General features: G+C 31.3%; 4 protein-coding genes across 7 annotated transcripts; 1 reads left to right on the top strand and 3 right to left on the bottom strand.

Annotated features, from left to right (window-relative positions):
* LOC109349998 (dof zinc finger protein DOF4.4-like) lies at positions 4,265-6,050 on the bottom strand. The gene has a single exon (XM_019591096.1). The coding sequence runs from the start codon at positions 5,525-5,527 to the stop codon at positions 4,586-4,588; it is 942 nt and encodes a 313-aa protein (XP_019446641.1). The 5' UTR covers positions 5,528-6,050; the 3' UTR covers positions 4,265-4,585.
* LOC109349363 (uncharacterized protein C6G9.01c) lies at positions 8,504-9,970 on the top strand. 3 transcript variants are annotated; one of them, XM_019590129.1, is made up of 3 exons: positions 8,505-8,632; positions 8,683-8,698; positions 9,237-9,970. In XM_019590129.1, exon 3 carries the CDS (start codon positions 9,253-9,255, stop codon positions 9,631-9,633), a length of 381 nt encoding a protein of 126 aa, XP_019445674.1. In that variant the 5' UTR covers positions 8,505-8,632; positions 8,683-8,698; positions 9,237-9,252; the 3' UTR covers positions 9,634-9,970. The 3 variants fall into 3 exon arrangements, with proteins under 3 accessions (XP_019445675.1, XP_019445674.1, XP_019445673.1); XM_019590130.1 differs by lacking the exon at positions 8,683-8,698 and having other exon boundaries at positions 8,504-8,663; positions 9,235-9,970; XM_019590128.1 differs by having other exon boundaries at positions 8,507-8,698.
* On the bottom strand, positions 11,927-14,171 carry LOC109349361 (40S ribosomal protein S6-1-like). Its single transcript, XM_019590127.1, has 6 exons — positions 14,031-14,171; positions 13,875-13,939; positions 13,416-13,473; positions 13,201-13,309; positions 12,572-12,844; positions 11,927-12,336 (listed from the first exon to the last, which is right to left on the bottom strand). Exons 1-6 carry the CDS (start codon positions 14,034-14,036, stop codon positions 12,098-12,100), a joined length of 750 nt encoding a protein of 249 aa, XP_019445672.1. The 5' UTR covers positions 14,037-14,171; the 3' UTR covers positions 11,927-12,097.
* LOC109349360 (serine/threonine-protein kinase HT1-like) lies at positions 17,372-20,551 on the bottom strand. Of its 2 annotated transcripts, XM_019590126.1 has the most exons (4): positions 19,395-20,550; positions 18,641-19,096; positions 17,760-18,004; positions 17,372-17,711 (listed from the first exon to the last, which is right to left on the bottom strand). In XM_019590126.1, the coding sequence occupies exons 1-4, from the start codon at positions 20,112-20,114 to the stop codon at positions 17,684-17,686; spliced, it is 1,449 nt and encodes a 482-aa protein (XP_019445671.1). In that variant the 5' UTR covers positions 20,115-20,550; the 3' UTR covers positions 17,372-17,683. The 2 variants fall into 2 exon arrangements, with proteins under 2 accessions (XP_019445671.1, XP_019445670.1); XM_019590125.1 differs by having other exon boundaries at positions 17,372-18,004; positions 19,395-20,551.

Below are 22,730 nucleotides of genomic sequence, written 5' to 3'. Positions count from 1 at the left end.
AATCATACAACGATGGAGAATAACATGAAATATTCTTTGATATACTGTTAATATGGTGGAACATTTGTCCTGTCATGACAAGTATGCATGCGTGTATTGATCATTGTAAATTTGTTTAAACATAGTCAAACTTAGAAACCTTCATTCACAAGGAATCACATCACAACAAGCAAGAGATTGTATGAACATGGTTCACCGGAACCAATTTAAATTTAGGCTGGGATAAGTGTGGGGTAATAATAATATGCCTTCTTCTTTAGGCTAAAGAAAGGAAACAATAAGTTCCCCCACCAAGCCACAACATATACACATGCAATCTCTTTATTTTTCGTTTCGATTTTATAGCATGCATGCTTTCACGTGTGAAAGTTGCTGCTTAGGTGATCCCAACTTCACTATCACACTTCTGGAAAAGCTCCTATATTTTTTTATATCAGAAAAACTTTATTTTATTAATAGAATGGGTATGAAGTACAATCAAATGAACAATATTCCTCTAGGAGTGGGAGGTTTTATTTTTACTTTTAGCTTTGAGTATAAAAATATCATTACAAGTTAAATAAAATAATATAAGTGTTATTATATTTTCTTTTTATTTAATTTTTTATATAACTTTTTTCTTTATTATTGAGAGGAATTTGATTCCCCTTATATTTTAGATATTATAAAGATCAACCCTATCTAAGCATGGCCTTCCCGACCAAAATAACAACCAAACATAATCAAGAAGATCCACAAATCTCTGCACAAATATACAATGCCAATAGAGAATAATTATTAATGGGAGTCATGTGGATTTTACTGCATATTGAAACCAGGAAATCTAACTGAATGAAAGGATACAACCAAATATAAATAAATGTAATATGTATGTATTGATAATATAAAAATTTATGTTATGCATATCCAATTATGAAATGTACGAAAATGTTAGTATATATATATTTTTTTCTTTTCTATTTGTATATTCTTTCACCTCCATATGGTTACACTTTACAAGAAACACGACTGAATCCAAAGTGGATAAGATCTTTATATGGATGGGCCTTCTCATGTTCTAAAGAAGAAAATTAGGCTTCATTCATAGTAACGCCTCTTATTAATTATAAAGTGACAGCGGATACAGAATTCACTTACTAGTAAATGATTTGATGACATGGTTAAGAGATACAGAGTGGTTGAGTATCGGTTACTCTGTCCTTAAAGTTAAGTTCAAATTTTATTCAAAGCAGGTAGGATGTGGTGAAAAAGATACTATAAAGTGACATCAGATTAAAATTTGAGTTTAAAATCTGTGCACCAATAGTGTAAAGTTTTTTATATTGTTAGCATATCATTTACATTGATTTGTAATACTTTTATATGAGAATCAATGATAACTAAATATGAATTATGAGGATTTGCTAATAGTGTAAAAAACACTTATACTATTAGTATATATATTAAATCATTAGAAAATCCAATTATGGCACCAAAGGGACATGCAATTTAGTTAAGATATACACTTATATGCCATGTTTTTTTTATTACATAAGTTACTGAATGAAACATACTCTTCCACTAACACTAAACTGTGTTAGAAATTTTCTATTAGAAAACAATCTATAAATTGAAATACATGTAAATGATAAAACTCACATAGATCTAATATCTAAGATTTGAGGTCAATATATAGTATTATGAAATGAGAAGAATTTACACCCAATTTAAGTTACACTAATTACATTCAATCTCAGCTATTTATTTTCTTAAATTCAAATGACAAGATGGATGAGTGAAATAAATGATGAGAGAGAAAAAGAAAAATCTTAAATAACTTTTAAGTTTCACCCATTTTGTCCGTTGAATTTAAGAAAATGAATAAATGAGATTGAGTATAATTAGTGTAATTTAAATTGAGTGTAAACAAATCCATATTCTTATAAGATATATGATTATATGTTTAGCCAAATTGTTAGATCCTCATTACTAACGAGTGACCTTATGGAGCTGGGATTTGGCTTGTTAGCTCATTTTTGGAAAAAATAACTGGTTGTTTACACTTGCATAATAAGCAATGGATTTATTTACTAAAATCCATTAGTTTGGTTTTTTATTAATAATGGAGATTCCAGACATTCGTTTATGATATATAGAACCCTTATTATGACAAAATCTAAAGAGCTCAACCCATAAGTGTCCAGGCCGAATGCGTGTTAAACCCCGCTAGAGCTAGTGTCCTTGAGGGATTTTCTATTGAGTGCAACCTAACTCAAGGATTAGTCCTATTAAAAAAATTAAAAACTTAATTATTTTTATTTCCTGAAAATAGGATAATAAGCTCAAGAATATAATAATATTAATTACTTACCTTCATCACCTTGGAGTGAGAAAAATAATAATGTGGGAAGGTTGGGAGGAGAATTGATAATGATATAATAACACGTAAGAGAGTAACCGTTTTGTTAAAAAAATTATATCCAGCCAAATTAAATAACTTTGTTCGTGCTTAAACTTGTTGTTTACGCTAATAATCTAACTGGTATTTCAAGGTTTCAAATCCTCTTAGCTTTTCCTGTAACATAACCAAATATATCTCACTAGTTCAGTTTCAAGCTTTTTGTGTGCGTTAAAGTATCTGTTCGTAGATCAATAAAGAATGTTGCTTTAGTGATCATGTAAGGGTATGTTAGATCATGTGATCATCATAAGGTTAAGTGTGTAATTCCTGTGAACGATACTTGTTAGGAGAGGCAATTATGCACTTCGAAAATGATTAATTTCTTACCTAAAATGTGAGAGGATACCCTTAATAGTACAAAAAAAAACTGTTTCAAGGTATAAATATATATAAAGTGGTCTAGTTTCTATTGACATAGTGTTAAATTCATATATTATATGAATTCAACATTTGATATCATATTTAAAGAACTCCCAAAGTTGACAACTATGTTGGCCTTCTTAATTAGTTTTGTGAGCTTTCTTTGTTGTATTTCACATATCACACAATACCATATATGATATGAGAGAGAAAGGTGAAGGAAGAAAAATAGTACAATTTAAAGGTGATTATATAAGTTTATGGTAGGGGAATGGAAGAAAACAATAAGTATCTTTTTGAAAATGGCATAAATGAATATGAAATGGGAATTAAAGTTTTAAAATGACTCACCTTTTTATTTTATTTTGAAGATTGGAAGTCATGCTTATTTTTTTCCTCACCCTTTTCTCTTCATTTCAAAGAAGGGAGACGCGAATAACTCCCTTTCCCCCTCTTATTTTCATTCATTCCTAACAAAGCAATATACTTCTCAAGTTTATTTTACTCTGCACATCAAACTTCGGGAAATTTCTTTTGAGAAAAGAAAGTGAAAATAACATTATTGCATAATAAGGTGGAGTAGCAAAAATAAAAGAAATATGAGATTTTTTGGTACTGGATCCTCTAGTTGAAATGTGAGAGGGGGAATAATTTTATATGTTTTTAATTTAATCAATTAAAAATTAATAAAAGTTTAGACCCTTAATTTTTTCTTAATATTGCATGTCAGAATATGGTCCAATACTAAACTATATAATATAAGATAGTAATTAGAGCAATTAGTATGCATCCTAAAATAAAATTAAAACACCCATGTGAACAGTAGGACAGTTTATGACAAGATGGTTGGTGTAAAGTGTAAACCATGCAGAGCACATGTGCCTTTTGATTTGCAATTGACAACGTCAAAATACAAAGTCACAAACGTAGTTTTGCATGCATCAAATCTCAGACAACGAAATATTGATACTCACATATTGGTAACTTCATAATTCATATCATAAGGAATAAGGATTAAGTAGTTGTTTCTTCTCACATTAACGTGATTTTATAATAAATAAAAGATAAAAATATTAATACATATTTTTTTTTGTATGTTATTGTGTAATACTTACTCTTTACTCAGCTTGGGAGCTATAGCTGAAGTCTGTAGCGAATAAAACAAACGAGTCTGTAAAGTGAAAGAGCATTTGGATCCTTAGTCACACCCACATGCTCCAGATTGGATCATTTTTTCCATCAACTTTTTGTACAGGACATCACATCATTCATTCATGCTTTTAATATAAGCCACCATAATTCTAGTTAATTAGCAAATTCCACTTTACTTTTAAGACTTAAGTTTAACACTAATTAACTAACAAATGAAAACTAGTTTGGTTTCAGCAAGATAGTTAGTAGAAAGCATCCAAATGATCGTGAAAAACAAAAAAAAAAGCACAAATTTTTTTTACCTTGCAACTGTATAGCTGTATATATATATATATATTATCAATTCATTGTAAAGTTTCGAAACCTAACCCAACCCAGAAAATCTATGACACAGAAATTATATAAACGACCAAGCTAAGGTTGCTAATTATTATATTACATTGGATACCCACATCATGAAATTCCCTACTATAATCCAATGGTTACAGTTTACACAATTATACATAACCTGTTGACTGCTGATATTCACCTATTATGATACTAGAAAGAGATCAAAAGATGCAAAGTAATTAACTTGCTGAGGACTATGCTTTCCATCTCTATATAATTTCAGGGTGCAGAAACTCAATAGGATTACTGATAAGGAGAGCCATTCCCTGGAAAATTAGACCAATGATTTGGCATCAAAGAAGAAGAGCCACCTCCTCTGGTGTTGTTCCGAGTGTTACTGCTAATGGAAAAAGTGGTGCTGACAGTACTCCACAAAGAAGTATCAGGTGCCCTATGATTAGTATTATTGATGAATCTTTGGAGCCAGTGATCTGTGCCATAAGCAGTAGCGTTACTAGCCATGTTTGGTGGAACATTGAAACCATGTTCTTGGCGAAGCAGAGGTTCTACCATCCTGTTGTTACCAATTTGATAGAATCGCGGTGCGTGAATTTGGTCAGGGTGTTGGTGCTGTAAGCCAAGAGAGGCACGGTCATGGAAGCTAGAGAGAAGACCTAAATTAGTAGAAGCCACAACATCACCAACTCCAACATTTAGAGACTGATTCATTGGCTGTGGTTGTGGGTTCAGCGAATGAACCGCAGCCAGAGAAGACAAATATCCACTACCAATACTGCCACCTTGGTAATAAGGATTAGTTGACTGAACCATCCTAGGTGGAATAGGCCTCACCAAAGTTGTCATATTTGGCTGGTTTTGGAGTTGTTGGACCACTTCTTGTGTAGCTGGTTGCGGTTGCAGTTGCGGTTGCTGTCCAGAAGAAGAACTCATGGCGGTGGATGATGATGATGACGAACCTTTGGAGCGCTTCCTTTTTCGGGCAGCGCCACCAATAGGTATGTTCCTCAAGATTCCACCTTGTGTCCAGTACCTTTTACATGCTTTGCAGAAGAACCGAGGCTGTGACAGGCTATAATTGTTGTAATAGCAGAACTTGGTGTTCAGAGACTCGCAGCGTGGACATTGCTGCTGCTGTTGTTGTGGTGGTGGTGGAGGCTGAGGTTGTTGATTCCGGTCTCCTCCAATTTCTCCACCTCCTCTACCTTGTTCTACTTCTCTCTCCATATCTCTATCACTCTGCAATCTCTGTATTGCTTCTAAGGGTGTGTTGTTATTGTTCTTATGTGTAAGGGTTGCTTTGTATTTATAGATATACCAAGAAATGGTTGGTGGCTTGTATGAGCATGTAGCTATTAAAGAGTGTGTGAATATTTGAGATTTGAGACAATGCTGAATGGTTCTACGTGTCTATAAAATGCTTCTGAGATTCTTGTACACTGAACAAAACCGCTGCGATCATGATCTTGTTCATGTATTTGACCACCAACCCAAAGTAAACAAAAAAAAAACATTAGCCAATGGTTTCTTTCAAATTGAACAAAACATTAAGAGCATATCTGCAGCAAAGTATTGGTATTAATTAACCATTAATTAAATTTCAAAGGATTGAAAAAGTATTGATTGAGAAAGAGTAGAAAGAAGAAAAGTTGCAGTTTTTGAGCTATGGTGATGGAGAATTGAGATGCAACGTGGACAAAGTCCAAAAAGGAACGGTCTCAATCTGGGGTGGGGTGAGAGAGAAATAGTTTAAAGGATCAGAAAAGTAACTTTTTTATTTGTATTTTAAAGATAAAATAGTAATCTAATTTTAAATAAAAATAATATAAATGTTAATATTATTACTTTTCTTTTTCTTTCTCATAATATTTTTCCTCTCCAATTGATGGATAAGAGTTTACTTGGTTATGGGTTTGGTGAGAGAGAGTTCAGATTATGGTAAAAAAAATAAATGGGTAGAATCCCTTCTCTCAACAACCCATAAGAAATACAAATGTCAAAGCAATAATGCACTGAAAAAGTGCTGAGTTTTTTTCCCAGCTTTAAATTGAAGGCAATTTAATGACAGAAAATGGATCAATTATATTTTAGTATGGATCAATCATATAATATTATAAAACCTTTTTTTGGCAGGTAAAAATACAATGAAGTATGAACAGAGATAGAGTATGTATGATATCCATGAAATACGCAGCACCTGAAACTTGTTTGGCAGAGTTGAAGTTTCTATTTCAGTTCTGACACGGAATAATAAAGTAATAGGTAATAGGAAACGAAAAAAACAAGAAGAAGACAAGAGACATAATTATAGAATTAGATTGCAGAGGAAGGACCACAAGCATGAATTGAGGTAGCGGTAGAGGCAAGCCATGAAGGTGATGGTGGGGTGCTGAATGAAATGGTGACTTAGTGGGTCTGTCAAAGTTTCCCAATTATCCATCTCTTTTTCTTGCTGATTCATTGCTCTTATCATCCCCTGGCTCTTCTTTCATTCCACATCCATGGCACCCAGTCTTAAATCCATTGCTATTTTTGGATTACTTAGTGAATTCAAATGGGGGAATGTATGGATATTAATTCAAATATAATTGTTACATCATTCATTACTTATTATTATTGATTTTTCGAAGAAAAAAAATCAAAATATATAATAAATAATATAATCTATTTATATATTATTAGTGTAAATATTTATATAGTTAATATATTATTTACTATTTTATATTAATTTTATTTAAAAGTTAATAACAATTAAATATGAATAATATATGATACAGTAAAAATGTAAAAAATTATTATACCGTCAATATATATATTTTTCTAAAATTTTATTTCCCTCGTATTCCAATATTGGACAAATTTGTATGGAAAGTCTTTCTATCAATATTAAATATTTGTGCTCCAGGGAGTTGTGGAATAATATATGGATAAAAGAGGTAATTTGAGGGTTTAAGTAGGGGTATATGATATCAAATGCCCTTCAATGACTCCATTAGTTAATGATCTTCGTTGTTTTCAGATCCATGGACAGGATTCAAATATGTTATTTATGCCACTACATATTACACCTCCTATAATTAGCCATTTATGTGGGGAAGATAAGGTGAGAAATAAAAACAAAAGAAGAATTTGAGAGTCCCTCATTCTATATAAAAAGGACCTTTGATTTGATTACAGGACATAATTGTATAAATAATTATAGTTTTAATTTCAATGATATAATTAATTTAATATTGACTATTTTTATTAAAAAGATTTTAACTTAATATCTAAGACACACCCATGATATAAGAAAGAAAAAATATAGTATCATTCAATGAGGTATAACATAATTGGTGTAGAAAGTTGAATTTCATAACTATAATATCAAATATTCAATTTTTATCACGTGAACAAAAATTCTTTGTTTAGTCATTTCTTCATCTTAAGAGAAATTTATTAGTTTTCAATTATAAATCGAGATGATACATCTAATACATACAAAAACACATAATAACAAATATATAAAATTTGAGTTTACTTGCTTGTTGTATTCCCTTTATTTGCTTACTCTATTGTATTGTCCTTGTATTAATAAAAAACTTGATTTGTTGTGAACTTTTTGCTCAATATTTTTTAACCATATTTGATTTGTAAAATTTATCAAATGTGAATAATTTTCTTACAATTTAGACATTTTCAAGTTATTGGATTTGTCTACTATTGTGAAATGTAGTTAATTTGGATCATATTCTCGATACATTATACAAAAAGAGTGTTATATGTGTTTAGAAAATATTTAACTAAAAACTAATAAAGCTTTTGTGTTCTTGAACACGAGTTTTGAATTCTTATTTCAACTACAACATTTTAAAACCCCTTATCAATTACTAAGCACAATAAGGTTAGCAACACCTATATTAGAATCAATACAATTAGATGAAAAAACTTCCAATGTATGAAAATAGACACTCTCTCCTTCCTTGTAATTCTAGTAGTGAAGAAGATTTTCCTCTTTCTATAAATGTGTTAAGAACGAGTACCAGCCTCACACTCAAAACAATGATCTAACAGTTTTATTTATAATAAAGACATGAAAAACTTGAAGAAATGAATTATATTTCCAATAAATACTTTCTTATAAGTCCATTGGACTACCTTATGTTAGCCCACTATTGAAATTTAAATGCCTAAATATCCAAAAAAACAAAACAAAAAATAGCTTCTCAGTTGGGGCATTTCAAACCCAAAAATAAAACTAAATCTTAGAGAAATTGTAAAACGGTGCGTTGCAATTTTTTTAGGGTTTTGCAGAGTTTCCTAAGTCATAATTTTGCAGCTCCAACGATACTAGAGAATATCGCAATTCTTCCGTTGTTCAATCTCAACATCGACGGACATCTAGTTTCGTTCAGCCAGGTACTACGTTGTTGCTTTTATATGTAAATGTTACGATTTTGTATTTCAATGACTTATATATAATAGTAATAGCAGTTCGAATTCTTTTACAAGTTCCATTTGATTTTTTCACGGCAAAATGATTTAATTCTTAGGTTTACGATTTAATTGTACTTGTGTGGAGGATGTCATGTAGTTTTGAAATCTGAGGTTTACGATTTTTGGTACAAAATGAACCAAATCTGATTCATTGTTTCATTAGTTGTGGAATATTACCTTTTAAAATGGAACTTATATGTTGAAAATTTAGATTTGATGCGTTATTGTCGCCAGGGGCAGATCTTGAAGATTTTTATTCAGTAGGTTAAAGAACAGTAATTAGTTTGGGTATCAGCTTCAAGAATTTATGTTTTTTTATCATAAAAATTACATGCAAAAAACTTGTCTTTTGAAATCATGAGTAGCTACATATATAGTTTCCTTGTCCCGTTTCCTGCTCCCCCGGATTTGTATTTATTGATCATTTCAGTTCTCATTATGGTTTTAATATGATGTGCAGCTTTATTTTTTACGCAATGACGAAGAAGAGTTCTAAAATAGCCCCAAGTCAGTTGCAGGAGAATCCTGTTGTGAAAGAGGAAAAACCCTCTTCAGCTTCTAAAAAAGCAGGTAGTGAAATTGATGAAATATTTGCGAGTAAAAAGAGGAAGAAACCTGAATCAAAAAAGAGTAGAAAACATGATGGAGCAACTAAGACCATTGATAAAACAAAGAAGACGAAGAGGGATAAGAAAACTAAAGGCCCAGATGATGGCGGGTTTGCAGATGCACCTTCCCGACCTAGGAAAAAAACTGGGGATGGACTCACCATCTACACTGAAGAGGAGTTAGGTCTTAACAGTGCAGATGTTGGAGGTACTCCACTCTGTCCATTTGATTGTTCTTGTTGCTTTTGATGGTAGCCGCATATCGTTGTGTGCACTCAATTCTTGCTCTAGTGATCAACCATGTTGTATTCGTCAGTTACAGTTTTGGATTTATTTGTGGTTTATGGTAGAACCAGTATGGTCATTGTTATCTGTTACTGAGCTTGGATACTTCATATCTATGCAAGATTACTCAGATTGTTACAATTAGAATTTTGCAGTAGTGTCACATTGGTTGTCTCAGTGTTCCGCTTTTGTATCAGAGTTAAGCATGCATGTCTCTGCCAATGAATTTGTTAATCTTTTATGAAACAGGCAAAACGTTTCTGAGGTGCTTAAAGTAAAACCATTTCCCCCTTTTCAAACATGGTGCACCCTCCATAGAAGCCTTGCACTAAATCCCCATTACCATAATAAACTCCTTTGTTAATCAGATAAAATAAACCTGTTTTTTGTTGCACACCTTCTCTCCTATATTTCAGTTCTTTGGTCAGTATCCTAGAGTTGTTGTTGGTCAAGGACTTTTTGTCCATCTTCAGAATGTTGTTGATTCAGATTTTCAGTGTGCATATATGCATGTGTGTGATGGAAGCGGAGCTATGGATTCCATTCCTCCAAGGTTTAATATCTTTTTAGCAAGTAAATACGTCAAAACTTAGGGAAAGATAATACTGCCCATTAATCATATAATATAATTAACAAACAGTGTATAGTTCTCATCTATCTTGCTAACCGGCACTAATTGAGAAAATAAAGGGGGAAAAGGAAGTGATGTGAGAATGGGGTATGAAGAACCTTGAGTTCAACACAACCTAAGGTAAAACAAAAGTATTATAAAATAGATTTTAGTTCCTATAAGTTTCATCTATTTTAGTTCAGTGCAATATGGGTTGCAAGTATTATTGCTCAAAAAATAAAATAAAAATGCATTTGTAAGTTATTGTGATACACATAACAATCCTTTGCCTCCCACTTCTGGCAAGTAAATTTTCATTTTTAGTTATTGAAATTTTGAATAACTATCATTATAGTCTCTTATTGAAACTAACATTGTTGTTCCCTGAATTTGGAGAAAAAACTTATTCATATTAGTCCAACAAAATGGACAATTTGCAAGCATCTATAGAATTGATGTCGATTTTTAAAATGATTTTAATTTTGAAATTGAGATACTGAATGTTGGTGCTTTGCGTGAGTTTGAATATGTGATAACGTGATGGTAACATGTCCGTAATTCTTCAACACGATAATAGAAGGAAAATACGAGTCTAATATACATGAGTGCATTAATATAAACAAAAAATCAAAACTAATCCATTGATTTTAGCCCTGAAATCTCAGTTTAGGTAGAGACAAGTTTGTACTTCTAACTTTTGGGGATGTTATATCAATTGTATAGGACAGTAATCAGAATCATTTTGCGTTATAAGGGCAACTTCTTTAATGTTTTAAACATAACACTAACAATCCTAATTTATTATTGTGATATAGAGATCCATAATGTCATGATTCATGATATTGGTCATATCAAAACAAATCTAAACAACAAATGTATTTAGTTAAAATTTCATTAAGCTTGTAAACTAAAACCATGTACACCACCAAATGTATTTAGTAAAAATAAAAACCAGTTGATAATAAACACTGTCCAAACATATATATAGATTATAATTTTTTCAAGAATTTTATCACCTAACTTAGTTACTATTCAAGACTATTTTTACTGCGAAAGATCCCTCCAGCTATTTATTTCACTTTAAACTAACAAATTTGTCATGCTATCAATTCCATTTTTCAGAGGTCACCACCACTGCTTCTCTTAAGTTCACCACCATAGACACCAAACGTAAAATGCAAAATTTGAAGGCAAGTAACTTCAAATACAAAATTAATCATGGAAGGATATTGTGGGCTACAATACAAAACAAAGGTCATCACTACTTGATGGGTTGTGTGGCAGCTAATACAACATTTTGATGTTGTTATCCTAATGCAGAAACATGACAAAAACCAATTTCTTATCATGAATGGCGCCGTATAAAAAAATTGCATAAATCTAAAAATAAGGAAAATACAGAAAGAAGAAAGTAGTCCTCCAAACCAGGCAAAGATGAAAACTACAATAAAGAAAGCTGTCAATCTGTCATGGTTTCTGTGTAAATTACTCTTAATTAAAATATATATACTTCCAATGAAGTTTACGTCCAACCAACCAGCTATTATATACCATCCTCATGGAATAAGACTATAAATAGGTGGTCTTAACACAATGCTCAGGATATTGTAATAGGCGGTAGAAATATATACCTTGACACAAAATGGATAAAAGTTTCAACTCGTCAAAACTCCTTTAAATCAATTGAACTCTCAAAAACAGCATTAAGGAATAAGAAACTCAATGTATTTAAATAGCAAAATCATAATAAACAGATATTAAAACACAACCATCCTTATGGAATAAGACTAAATAAAAACTAGATGATGTTCAAAGGGCTTAAGCTGTGACAGATGGTTTGGTGGCACTGGAAAGTCTGGATCTCTTCTTGGCCAAACTCTCACTCCTGCGTTCCCTCTGTTCCTTCAACCTTGAAGCAAGGAGCTTCTGATACTCTGCAGCATCAGATTTTGCCTTTGCAATTCTCTTCTTCTTATCAGCAATTCTTGCTCTCTTCCTTTGGAGTGTCAAAGGAGTCACCAGTCGTTGAATCTTTGGAGCTTTGCTCACCTTTTTGCCTGTCGAAAGAAGACGAGAAATATTTAGATGTGATAGATTCATAATAGTGGACAGTAGGAAAAATCCTAAATGAACTCCTCCTTGAAGTCACCATCAAACAATTGAAGGCAATTAACAATATAAATGGATTACTTCAGCAGTTATTCATTGCCAAAAAAAATCGTGAGCCCTGGTCTTAGCAGCAGCATAAAGAATGTGGAAGATAATTAGTGGGTCTGGGAATCAAACACTTACCATTTTTGGTTGTAAAGGTTCTGCGGTATGTGTTAACATACTTCCTCACATCATCCTCCTTGGACAAGTTGAACAGCTTGCGGATCTTGGATGCTCTCTTGGGGCCCCTCATTCTTGGCTTCTCGATGTCAGTCAGGCCAGGTAAATCATCATCACCCTTCTTCACAATTACCAAGTTCAGAACGGAGAGGTCTGGGCTGACAATACAACCACGAACAGACTTTCTCCTGCGCTCTCCAGTGCGCCTTCCATATCCACGGAAACATGGGGTCCCTGCGCAAGTGCATAATTTGAATAACATTAACCAAGTCCAGCAACAATGTGGTATGAGAATCATGACCCTGAAAACATATAGTCTTATTGGAAAGGACAACCCTTTGCAGAAAGAGACAGGCATTGCACCCAAAAAAATCATGTTTGTATGTACTGCATGGGCTTAAGTAAGAGTAAGAAAAGTTAGTCAATAAAGAAACTAAGAAGGAGGAGTATTGTCCAAAATATCTAGGCAGTGTTAAATATAGAACATGGAAGTTTCATCAATGTTATGCACATCAAAAATCAAATACAATTATAATCTGTTCATAATCAAACAAGAAAGGTTAAAAAATGAAACATTATAGTAATCCCACCTCTATGAAGCAAGAGACGGACACGACCAGGGGTCAGCACACCCTGCTTCATTGGGAATCCTTGTTTGTCACATCCTCCGGTGATCTTGAAGACATACCCTTTAAATTCCTGTTGGTAGAATAATCAGTAAGGCAAACAGATAACTTAGGGGCATAATTAATGTTCCTCAAAATTGGAACAAACATTGAAACTACTTTCCAACCAAATAGCATACCTCGCCTAGAGCATCACCGAGTACCTCCTGTGAGATCCTCTTATCCCAAAATGCCCGGCTGCAATTTAAAGTAGAGTAACATTACAACAATAACTAAGCCACTTTCCACTAGGAGAGGTCAGTTACGTGAATTAAAAAATATCAAAATAAAACATTTAATCTTAAATCCAATGAACTTCCATTAGTTTCTTACACACATGGCCAAACTCCTCACGTGTTTCTCTGTAATGTGTTCATCCTATATCCGAATATGATTTTATCAACTGTGTACACGCATTTAATGCTTAAAAGTAAAATAACAACATAACAGAGGGAACACATGGTATCCATATCAATTATTGTTCACAATCCCATGCATACTAAAAAGTGTATAGAAAGTACTAGATTTTCACTAAATTAACTAATCTCCAGAGCAGCAAAAGGATAAAATAAAAAGGAACGGGAAATTTGAGAAATTACAGCTTCAGGTCGTCATCGATTTCCAGCTTCTTCTGGCATCCAGTGGTGGGGTTAGCAATGTTGAACTGCAGAAAAAGTCGAAGAATATTTGAGCAACAAATATAATAAGATAAAATCAAAGCACAGAAAAAATCAGGGTTTCGAAACAAGCAAGACCTTCATTTTGCAATCTCGTCCCTATCCAGCCGCGGTGAACTCTAAGCTTGTGTTCGAAACTTAGAACATGCGGCTATGCTATGAAACAGAGGAAGCTAGGGTTTTACACAGTCTGGTTATTTTATAGAGTACTCTCACAAATTTGCGCTATTTTGGGCCCAGAAATGGGCTACACTATACAAAACCCGAATAAATAAACTATTACATTTTTCTGTTACCTAGCATCCTACTATTTCTTTGTAAAGAAGGCAATTGAACTTTAGCTATTTCTGAAATTGGTGAGTATATATAATGATAATGTTAAATAAGTAGTAATGAGAAATTTTAATGTATCCGTTTTTTAAATCTCAATTGTTGAATTATTATTATTATTTTTGTACATTTGTTAATATTATTGTATTAACCACTTTTAACTCTGCAATTTACTTACTATCTTCTTTTTAGTGGAATTTATATTTTAATGACGATTTTCTTCGACTATCAATATTGGCTAACTTAATGTTGCATTGTTATTGTTGTAAGTATGATTGCAATGATTTCTTTAATGTCTTTGAATAATTTAACAATATATTTACACATTGGTCATTTTCACCAAATAATAAAATCTAAGAGAAAATTAGGAAGAAAAAATAAGTTATAGTAACTAAGTGTAAAAACAAAAAAAAAATAGAGGCACTTTTCCCAAAACAAAATAGAGAAATTTGGATCCATAATTTCCCCCTAAAAGGAAATTGCAATCTCAAGTGTCATTTCAGTGTAAATATAACATTTGTATCCAATTTTCTTGACATTTCATTTTCATTCAATACCTTCTTTACTGAAAAGAGGATTTTTTTCCTTTAACTTTTTTGTAAACTAAATTTATCTTGCAATAAGCCTTTCCCCCGTAAGATGGGATAATAGAACTAAGAAGAAGAAAAACGAAAAAAACATGTTTATATTGAATAAATTGATTTTTTTTTCCTCACTTTATATATACCACTATATAAAGTGAAAATATAAGTCAAGGGTAATAAGTAAGTGGACAAACATAAGTTTTGAATTCCAAATCGATAGGAGAAAATGATGTATATACTGATAGTGTAAAAAAAAATTATAGTGTTATTCCATTATCTACCATTCATTTTCAATTATGTTTGCTTTTTTACAAAAAGTAATCCAAACGAAGAATGGATGATGCACTGATTGTACATAATTTTTTACATTGAGTGCATCAATATTACAATCAAATGATATTCTCTACAATACACTTCTCCATTCCAAACCGAAAATAACACAAACTGAAAATAAAATTATATTAATGAATTATACTAATAATACGTATAGACTAAGTTTTTATTATGATGGTTCCATGACATTATCGCAGAGGATTATGTTAATTAATATTAATGATTCCTTGATAATCCAAAGAGAGATAATATATTTCGCTCTTTGAACGTATTAAAATACTACATAATATTTGTTGTTTAGTTCTAGTAGGTCTTCTCAATTATATAAATAGGCAATAAACCAAAAGATAACAAATTGAACATCATTTAGTTTAATTTGAATACAAGAAATGCATAAACTTAGAGTGCATATACCATTTAACATGTAAATTGAGTGTAATTACTAGTTCTATTTAGCATTCAATTTCGTAAACGGAAAAGAAGAAATGTGGCTTTGAATACAAAATATGTTTTCAAAGATTTGTAACAACTAGAATAAGGAATGTCTCGACCTTAAAAATCATATTCCATATAAAGAAATATGTCTACCGAAAAACATTCAACCATTATGAATTATTAGTCTACAAATTATCACTTTACCTCTCCATTTGATATACAAAATGTAAAACTTTACGAATTGTATATTTTTACTGAAACTTTGATTGTTCTGAATCTTGGAGTTTTAGTTTACTGATTGTTTTATAATTTTATGTAACTTATTTCTATTATACTTCTTCTATAATCTTACCATTGGTACATTACAATATTTAATTCCTTATGGATTAGGAGCAACATTTAGGTATGTTCTATTAAAAATATATCTAATAATCAGTATCCAGAAACAATATGAGAAGATTGCTAAAAAAATCAATTATAATTTCCTAAAATATAGAGTGTAAGTAGGCACTACCACCTTAATTTTAGTTTTTACATATTTGGCTCATTTAATTTGTATATGTTCACGACGTGCGATGGAACAAAAGATATATATTTATGAGGTTGAAATGTTTAAAAATGGTGCAATAATCTATGAAAATACCTATTACTATTATGAAATTTTAATTTGAGATATATATTTTATGTGAAAATATTTGCTACATATTGTTATTACTCCTTTCTTTGATAAAAATGCATACATATGAAATTAAAATACTATGAGGTTTATTAGTATAAATATTCATATTCTTGTACATACATATGTACAAGAATTTAGTCTTTCATATGAATTTGTCATTCCATGGGATGATTAGTTAGTTTCTCATGTTTATTATTTAAATTTCAATTTAATTATATACGTTCATTTCTAATAACAAATTTGTGTAACCCTATGATATCACTATATATATATTTGGGCAAACAGTTTATCATAAGAAGTTTTCACGAAATAGATGAAGTTAGTGAAATTGAGTATATCATACTATAAATTATTGTTTTCAAATTTCTACATATTTTATTATTATAAAGTCAATCTTAAACAATAAAAATACGAGTTGACAAAGGGAATATCTACCAACATACACATAATCATAATCATAATCTAAAATCACAATCTACATCAAGCACATGATTAAATTAGGTATAAGTTTTTTTTTGGTGAATGTGATAAACACATGATTAAATATGGTTACAATTTTGTAGAAGTTGTAACTAAAGTATTGTGACCCGAAGAAGAGGGAGTTAAAAACAGTACAATGTCATTCATATTTATGGTGAATGTGACTTGTTCCCCATGTTTAAATCTTGTGATATTTTTGCTTTAAATGACGGAATAACACTGTGCAACAAGTTAGTTGAAGCCATAAGTAACTGAAGGCAGAGAATAACATGTCATCATATACCAAAAGTAAACACCCATAACATTCTCACATGCATGTATAGAAACTTAACTTGTGCAGTAAGCAATTATAAATACTGATACCCATTAGATACAAAAATAAGAGAAGGCAACATTAGAAACCCTTAATCCATATCAGTCATATAAAGTATTCTTATTTATAACCAAAACTAAAAATCTTTTTTAAATATCTAAGCACTGTTAACACATAATTGTTTTTTCACCCTCAAATTACAATTATATTCTGACTCATTCTATGGCATGTGCTTCTGAAAATTAAATATACAAAGAAAGCAAACTTGGCAAGGAACTAAAGTCTGTCTCACTGGCCCGCTAAATGGCACAAGAAAATGTAGAATCGAAACTTTGACTAGAGAAGCCACAAATTCAAGCACCTTGTATAAAAAACAAAATACAAGAAACTGTGGCCCAAAGATAAACTATTCCTGACTTAGTCACATGATTACTCTAATCATGAATGTTTCAAATGGGACAACAACTAGAGAAACTTAAAAAAAACAAACAAACCTTTCATTTTTTTGAAAGTATCTCAAACTAAGCTTTTAATTACAACGGACCTGGAGTACTAAAAAAGCCAGGACACTCAGCATTCACGCGAATTTTGGGTTAGACACAAAACCACTGTGTTGATGCACAGAATTATTACTGGGTTGATGCACAGAATTATTACTGGGTTGATGCACAGAACCACGCTTTTGCATCCAATGAAGAGGACCACTTTTATTATCTTGGCTTAAAAAGTTTTGCGTCATAGTTAGGGTTCCATCACGAGCCAGTGAAGATTCAAATTGCTCTAATACCTTAACAATCTGCCAGAACTCTGGCCTCTTATCTGGATGCAAGGACCAACATCGGTCAATTAAAGATCGCATAGCAGGTGGACAACTTGAAGGAATAACAGGCCTGGAATTCTGAAGAAACATGATAACAAATCACCGAAGCATTAGAATTGCAGAAAGAAGAAATGATGAAAAACAAATGGTTGAGCAACTTCACTTCTCTTAAAATTCAGTTAGCTACATAAAGTCAGAACAAATATTTCCCATAATCATTCAATATTTGATGATCATAAGAATTCAGTAGTCTCCATTCTTAGCCATAATGCTCCACCACTCAAGGGAAGTTGAGACATGCAACAATTTAATATAAAACATTGAAGGTAGAATTGAAAGCATTCCGGGGAGGAGAACAAGGCAAAAAATCTGCCATGGTGAAAATAACGATCACTTCCATAAAATGCATTCAGATGTTGAAAAACATAATAGTTAATGGATCATGCATTGCTCTAATTGCAAGCCAAGGGATCATTTAGTGAACACAGGTCCAACCATCAATACACATATCTGCTAGTCACTTAAAGAGGTCCTAAACCATAGAAGAATGAAGATTGGTTGGGAAAAGGGGCTTGCACTTTTTCCTATTATTTGACGGTGAACGAAAAGCAAACCAGTAAAGACAAGGAGAGTTGAGGAAGCAATGAAGAACGAACGGTTATAACTTACAAATAATGATATCCACATTACAGATCCATATGCAAAGGAGCATACCTTATTTACTACGGCAAAAGCAGCTTGTATGGGAGTCATATCCTCATACGGTGTTGTTCCAGTCAACATTTCCCATAAGATAAGACCAAAACTGTAAACATCAACCTTCCTCCCATGGGATTTACGCTTGATCATCTCTGGTGCCATCCAACGGTAGGTACCAGGGTCATCCGCTAATAAGCCGCAGTATGCTTCCTCACAGGCAATGCCAAAATCAGCTATAATAAGGTGACCGTCATCATTAATAAGAACATTCTCAGGTTTAAGGTCTCGATGAACGACACCTTGAGAGTGTATATATTCCATTCCACGAGCAATATCCAGCGCAAAAACAATTAGCTTTTGTAGAGAAACAGTTTCTCTCTCCAAATTATGCAAGTATGATCTCAAAGAACCTCCTGATAAATATTCTGTGATAACACAATAAACAGAAGGCTTTCTGCAAGCTGCTATGAACTGTGTGTAAGCAGAACAAAATAATATGAGAAATGATGAAGTACCAGGCTTGTTAGTACAGTAAATTCTCTCAATCAGACCTAAATGTACAAGAAAGGGCATAAAATACTATTCTTGTTTTTATTGCTGAATATTCCAACAGGACTAAAGGTTCAAAGTCCAGTAATTAGAGCAAAATAACAGATACGCCAATCTTGTATTTAATAAGAATAATTGTATAACAGAGTGTAATTTCAGCAAGCAAATATAGTTTGTAAACAGCATAAACAAAAGAAGAGAAAGGATTGGATTCAATTACCTTTAAAACATTTGGATGGTGGAGGCGAGATAAAAGTGTGACTTCTCTGATGAACTGTTTCTCTAATCGTGAAGCCAATATATGGTTTTCATCATCATCTGGTACCCTGATAATTTTGACAGCAACAGGTTCCTCTTTATACGTACCATGGTAAAGTCGACTGTGAGCGCCATAAGCAAACCTAAGACCCAGAAACAGCTCAGAGAGATCAACAGTCCATTCTTCAGCTGTTTCAACAGCAGTAACCCTTCCTCCACCATGATCAAAATACTTTGTCCATCCCGATTCCATGTGGTGCATTGACTTGTCTCCTAGTTTCATTGAAGCAAGGTGCTTAATAGGCGCTTTTGGATTTGATACCTTAATTTCTTGAGAATCCTTGGTCAGTAACTTGCCCATAATTTTCTTATCCTGCCTTTTCCTCTGCGGACCTGGTGTTGAGAACCTCTTCCGTTCAAGTCTGGCTTCCTTAAAGATTTGAGGAACAATGGTTTCTGGCAAAGGGGATAAAGATCTCTGATTGTTTGTTATGATATTTTTCTGAACCTCTGAAACCTTAGCAACAGGGTTTAGATTATGAGGAGTTGCTTCTGATGGCCTATATTTCAGACCTGAATTCCCATTCGGAAGAGACCCCGATCTGGGAAAATCCAGCCGGTGACATACCGTGTGAGAGAATTTTGCTCTCCTTAACAAAGAATTGCTGATATCTTCATCCATCTTATCCCAACAATTCTTTATAACAACAAAAAGACTTAAAATTTCTTGCACCTATAAATCACTTTCTTCACACTGTTTGGAAAGAAAGCTCAAAAACCAGATTGGTAGTAGTCCGCCAACAATCTTAGCAGACAAATTATTCAGGTTTTCCCAAAAACCATCAACAACAATGGATAGTTTGAATTAAAAATCAATTAATTTCAACAGAAATTGAAAATTCAATTCAGACCAAAGAAAGCCCAAACAAAATCTCAATTAAATAAACCAAGAAACATGCAAAGCTGGAAAAGTAACAAAAACTTGTGATCAATATTCAATCATGAAAACTTGACCTTCCGTGACATCTACACACAGCTGATTTTTTTTTACTTTCAAAGTCAAATCCCACCTCCGTAAATGCCTGAAACTCCTACACCCTAATAAACAAAACCAGTAATGAAAATTATTTATTCATTGACTAAACTAAGGAACAATCATATAAGAATAATAATATTTTTTTGTACCAAAAAAATATAAGAATAATAATGACAAGGCCGTTAAATTATTGGTAGATTCGGACAACCCAGATGCACAAACAAAACAATTCACGTCACAAAAAGGAAACTTTTTAGGTAATAAAGAATCACCTTAAGGAGTTATCATAAAGATTTCACCAAGGTGGAATTTGAAATAGGCAAGCAAGAAGAAACGGGTAATTCTGTTTCATGTTATATCTGTTAGCCAGAAAGAAGAAGGGTTTCATGCTTCTTTATTCAATGAAATTAATAATATAAAATTATTAGTTTTATAAATAAAGTTATCAGGCTAATTTTTTTTTATTTAGGTATAAATTTTCTTATGGGCGATAAGGATACATTATATCTCGAGTAATAAATATAATTAAATAATATTGGTACAATTTGATTTTTTTCGAAAATTACTTAGTACAATTATCTTTTTGTCAATTTGAATTTTTGTGAATGAGTAAATAAAAAGTCAAAATTGCTATTAACTAACATTTTTTCTTCAATAAATTTAATATTGTAAATTAAGACTTTCATATGTAAAAGTTATATAGATTTAATATTGGGTATCCTTAATGTAACGTTTTCTTTTTGCGTTATTTGTTAATCATTTATTATTCATGTTCATCATTACTATTTAAAAGTTAATAATTATTATACATTATATGCTAATAAGAATAATGTAAGTTGAACATATAAATAATTATTATAAAAAAATATTATATGAAATGTGTCCAAGTCATATATAATTAAATAAACATAAGAAATAATATTAGTAAAATTAGAATATTTGAATTACTACATGAAGTAAAGAAAAGTTAAAATGAGTAACAAAAAACATATCTTTAAAAAAGTTATCTCTATTGTGTCGATAGACACTTCGTCTCTACCGACCCAATCTTATTTTATGATATTAAGTAATAATTTTGTAATTTTTATTTACAGAATTAGAATGTTTTTTTATTGGATGTACTCATCTTATAATTTTGTATTTATTATAATATCTAACTTAAAGTGAGATATATTAATTATAGTTATATAATATTATTTGGTTTTACTTTAGAAATAAAAAATACTAAGGAAAAATAGGAAAATAGAATATGATGGTAGTTATTTCAAGTTTTGACTTTATATAAAAGTATAGAATATCAACAATAATTAAATATCAATGATTGATAATGTAATAACAGTGTATAAAACTTATACACTACTAGTGCATATATTTTTTTGTCATGTTGATATAGAATAAATCCAACATGATGTGAATATTGTACCATACTAATGCTATATTATTAAATTAGATAAAATAAAAAATATTGCTCAAAATGTGTCATACTTCCTGTTTATCCATAAAAATCATATTTTAATAATGATTTGAAATCTTACGGTTATTTGTAATATAATCAAGTGTTAAACTATTTCAATAGTTAAGTTATATATTATAAATAATAATATTTATATTAAATTTATTATGGATCTTAAATGATGTGATCTAATTAGTAAATTATATCAAGATTATGATTCTTACAATATTAATAATACTTTTTATTATTGATATAGAATAAATACATGCCTTTTTTATTTTTGCATACAATAAATGGGTTGCATTTTTTGTATCCTCATGGTGAGAGTTGAGTTAAAAAAAATCAATTATTTTTGTCATGTGCCTTCTTGATAATAAATTGTTGATATTTTGATAGAAATGAGTTGCGATTTGAGATTTGACTGATAATATTTTAATCTAGTATTCAAATATTTTACTTAAAATATTATGAGAATGATTGGGCATAATCAATAATTCCTTCTTATCAATAATATTATTTAAATTTTAAATAAAAAATTATATTAAACATTTAATATTTTAAATTATATTTTTAATTCAATTTTACATTTTTGAACCACACTTATTAGTAGGGCTAAGTATGGGGGTGTTGGGATGAGTGAGATTTGTTCCTTATTCACGAGTGTGGCTCCTCTCCATTAGGCGATGCATATATATGATTATGACACATGACAATAACAAAAATTCAATAATTCATATTTTTACTTTTTTATAAATTAATAATTTTAAAAAATTTGTCCTATCTCACATTCATTCCCAGGAGAGGAATCA

Source organism: Lupinus angustifolius, chromosome LG06, assembly GCF_001865875.1.
Source record: "Lupinus angustifolius cultivar Tanjil chromosome LG06, LupAngTanjil_v1.0, whole genome shotgun sequence".
Lineage (NCBI taxonomy): Eukaryota > Viridiplantae > Streptophyta > Magnoliopsida > Fabales > Fabaceae > Lupinus > Lupinus angustifolius.
This window is presented reverse-complemented; position numbering and strand designations above follow the sequence as displayed.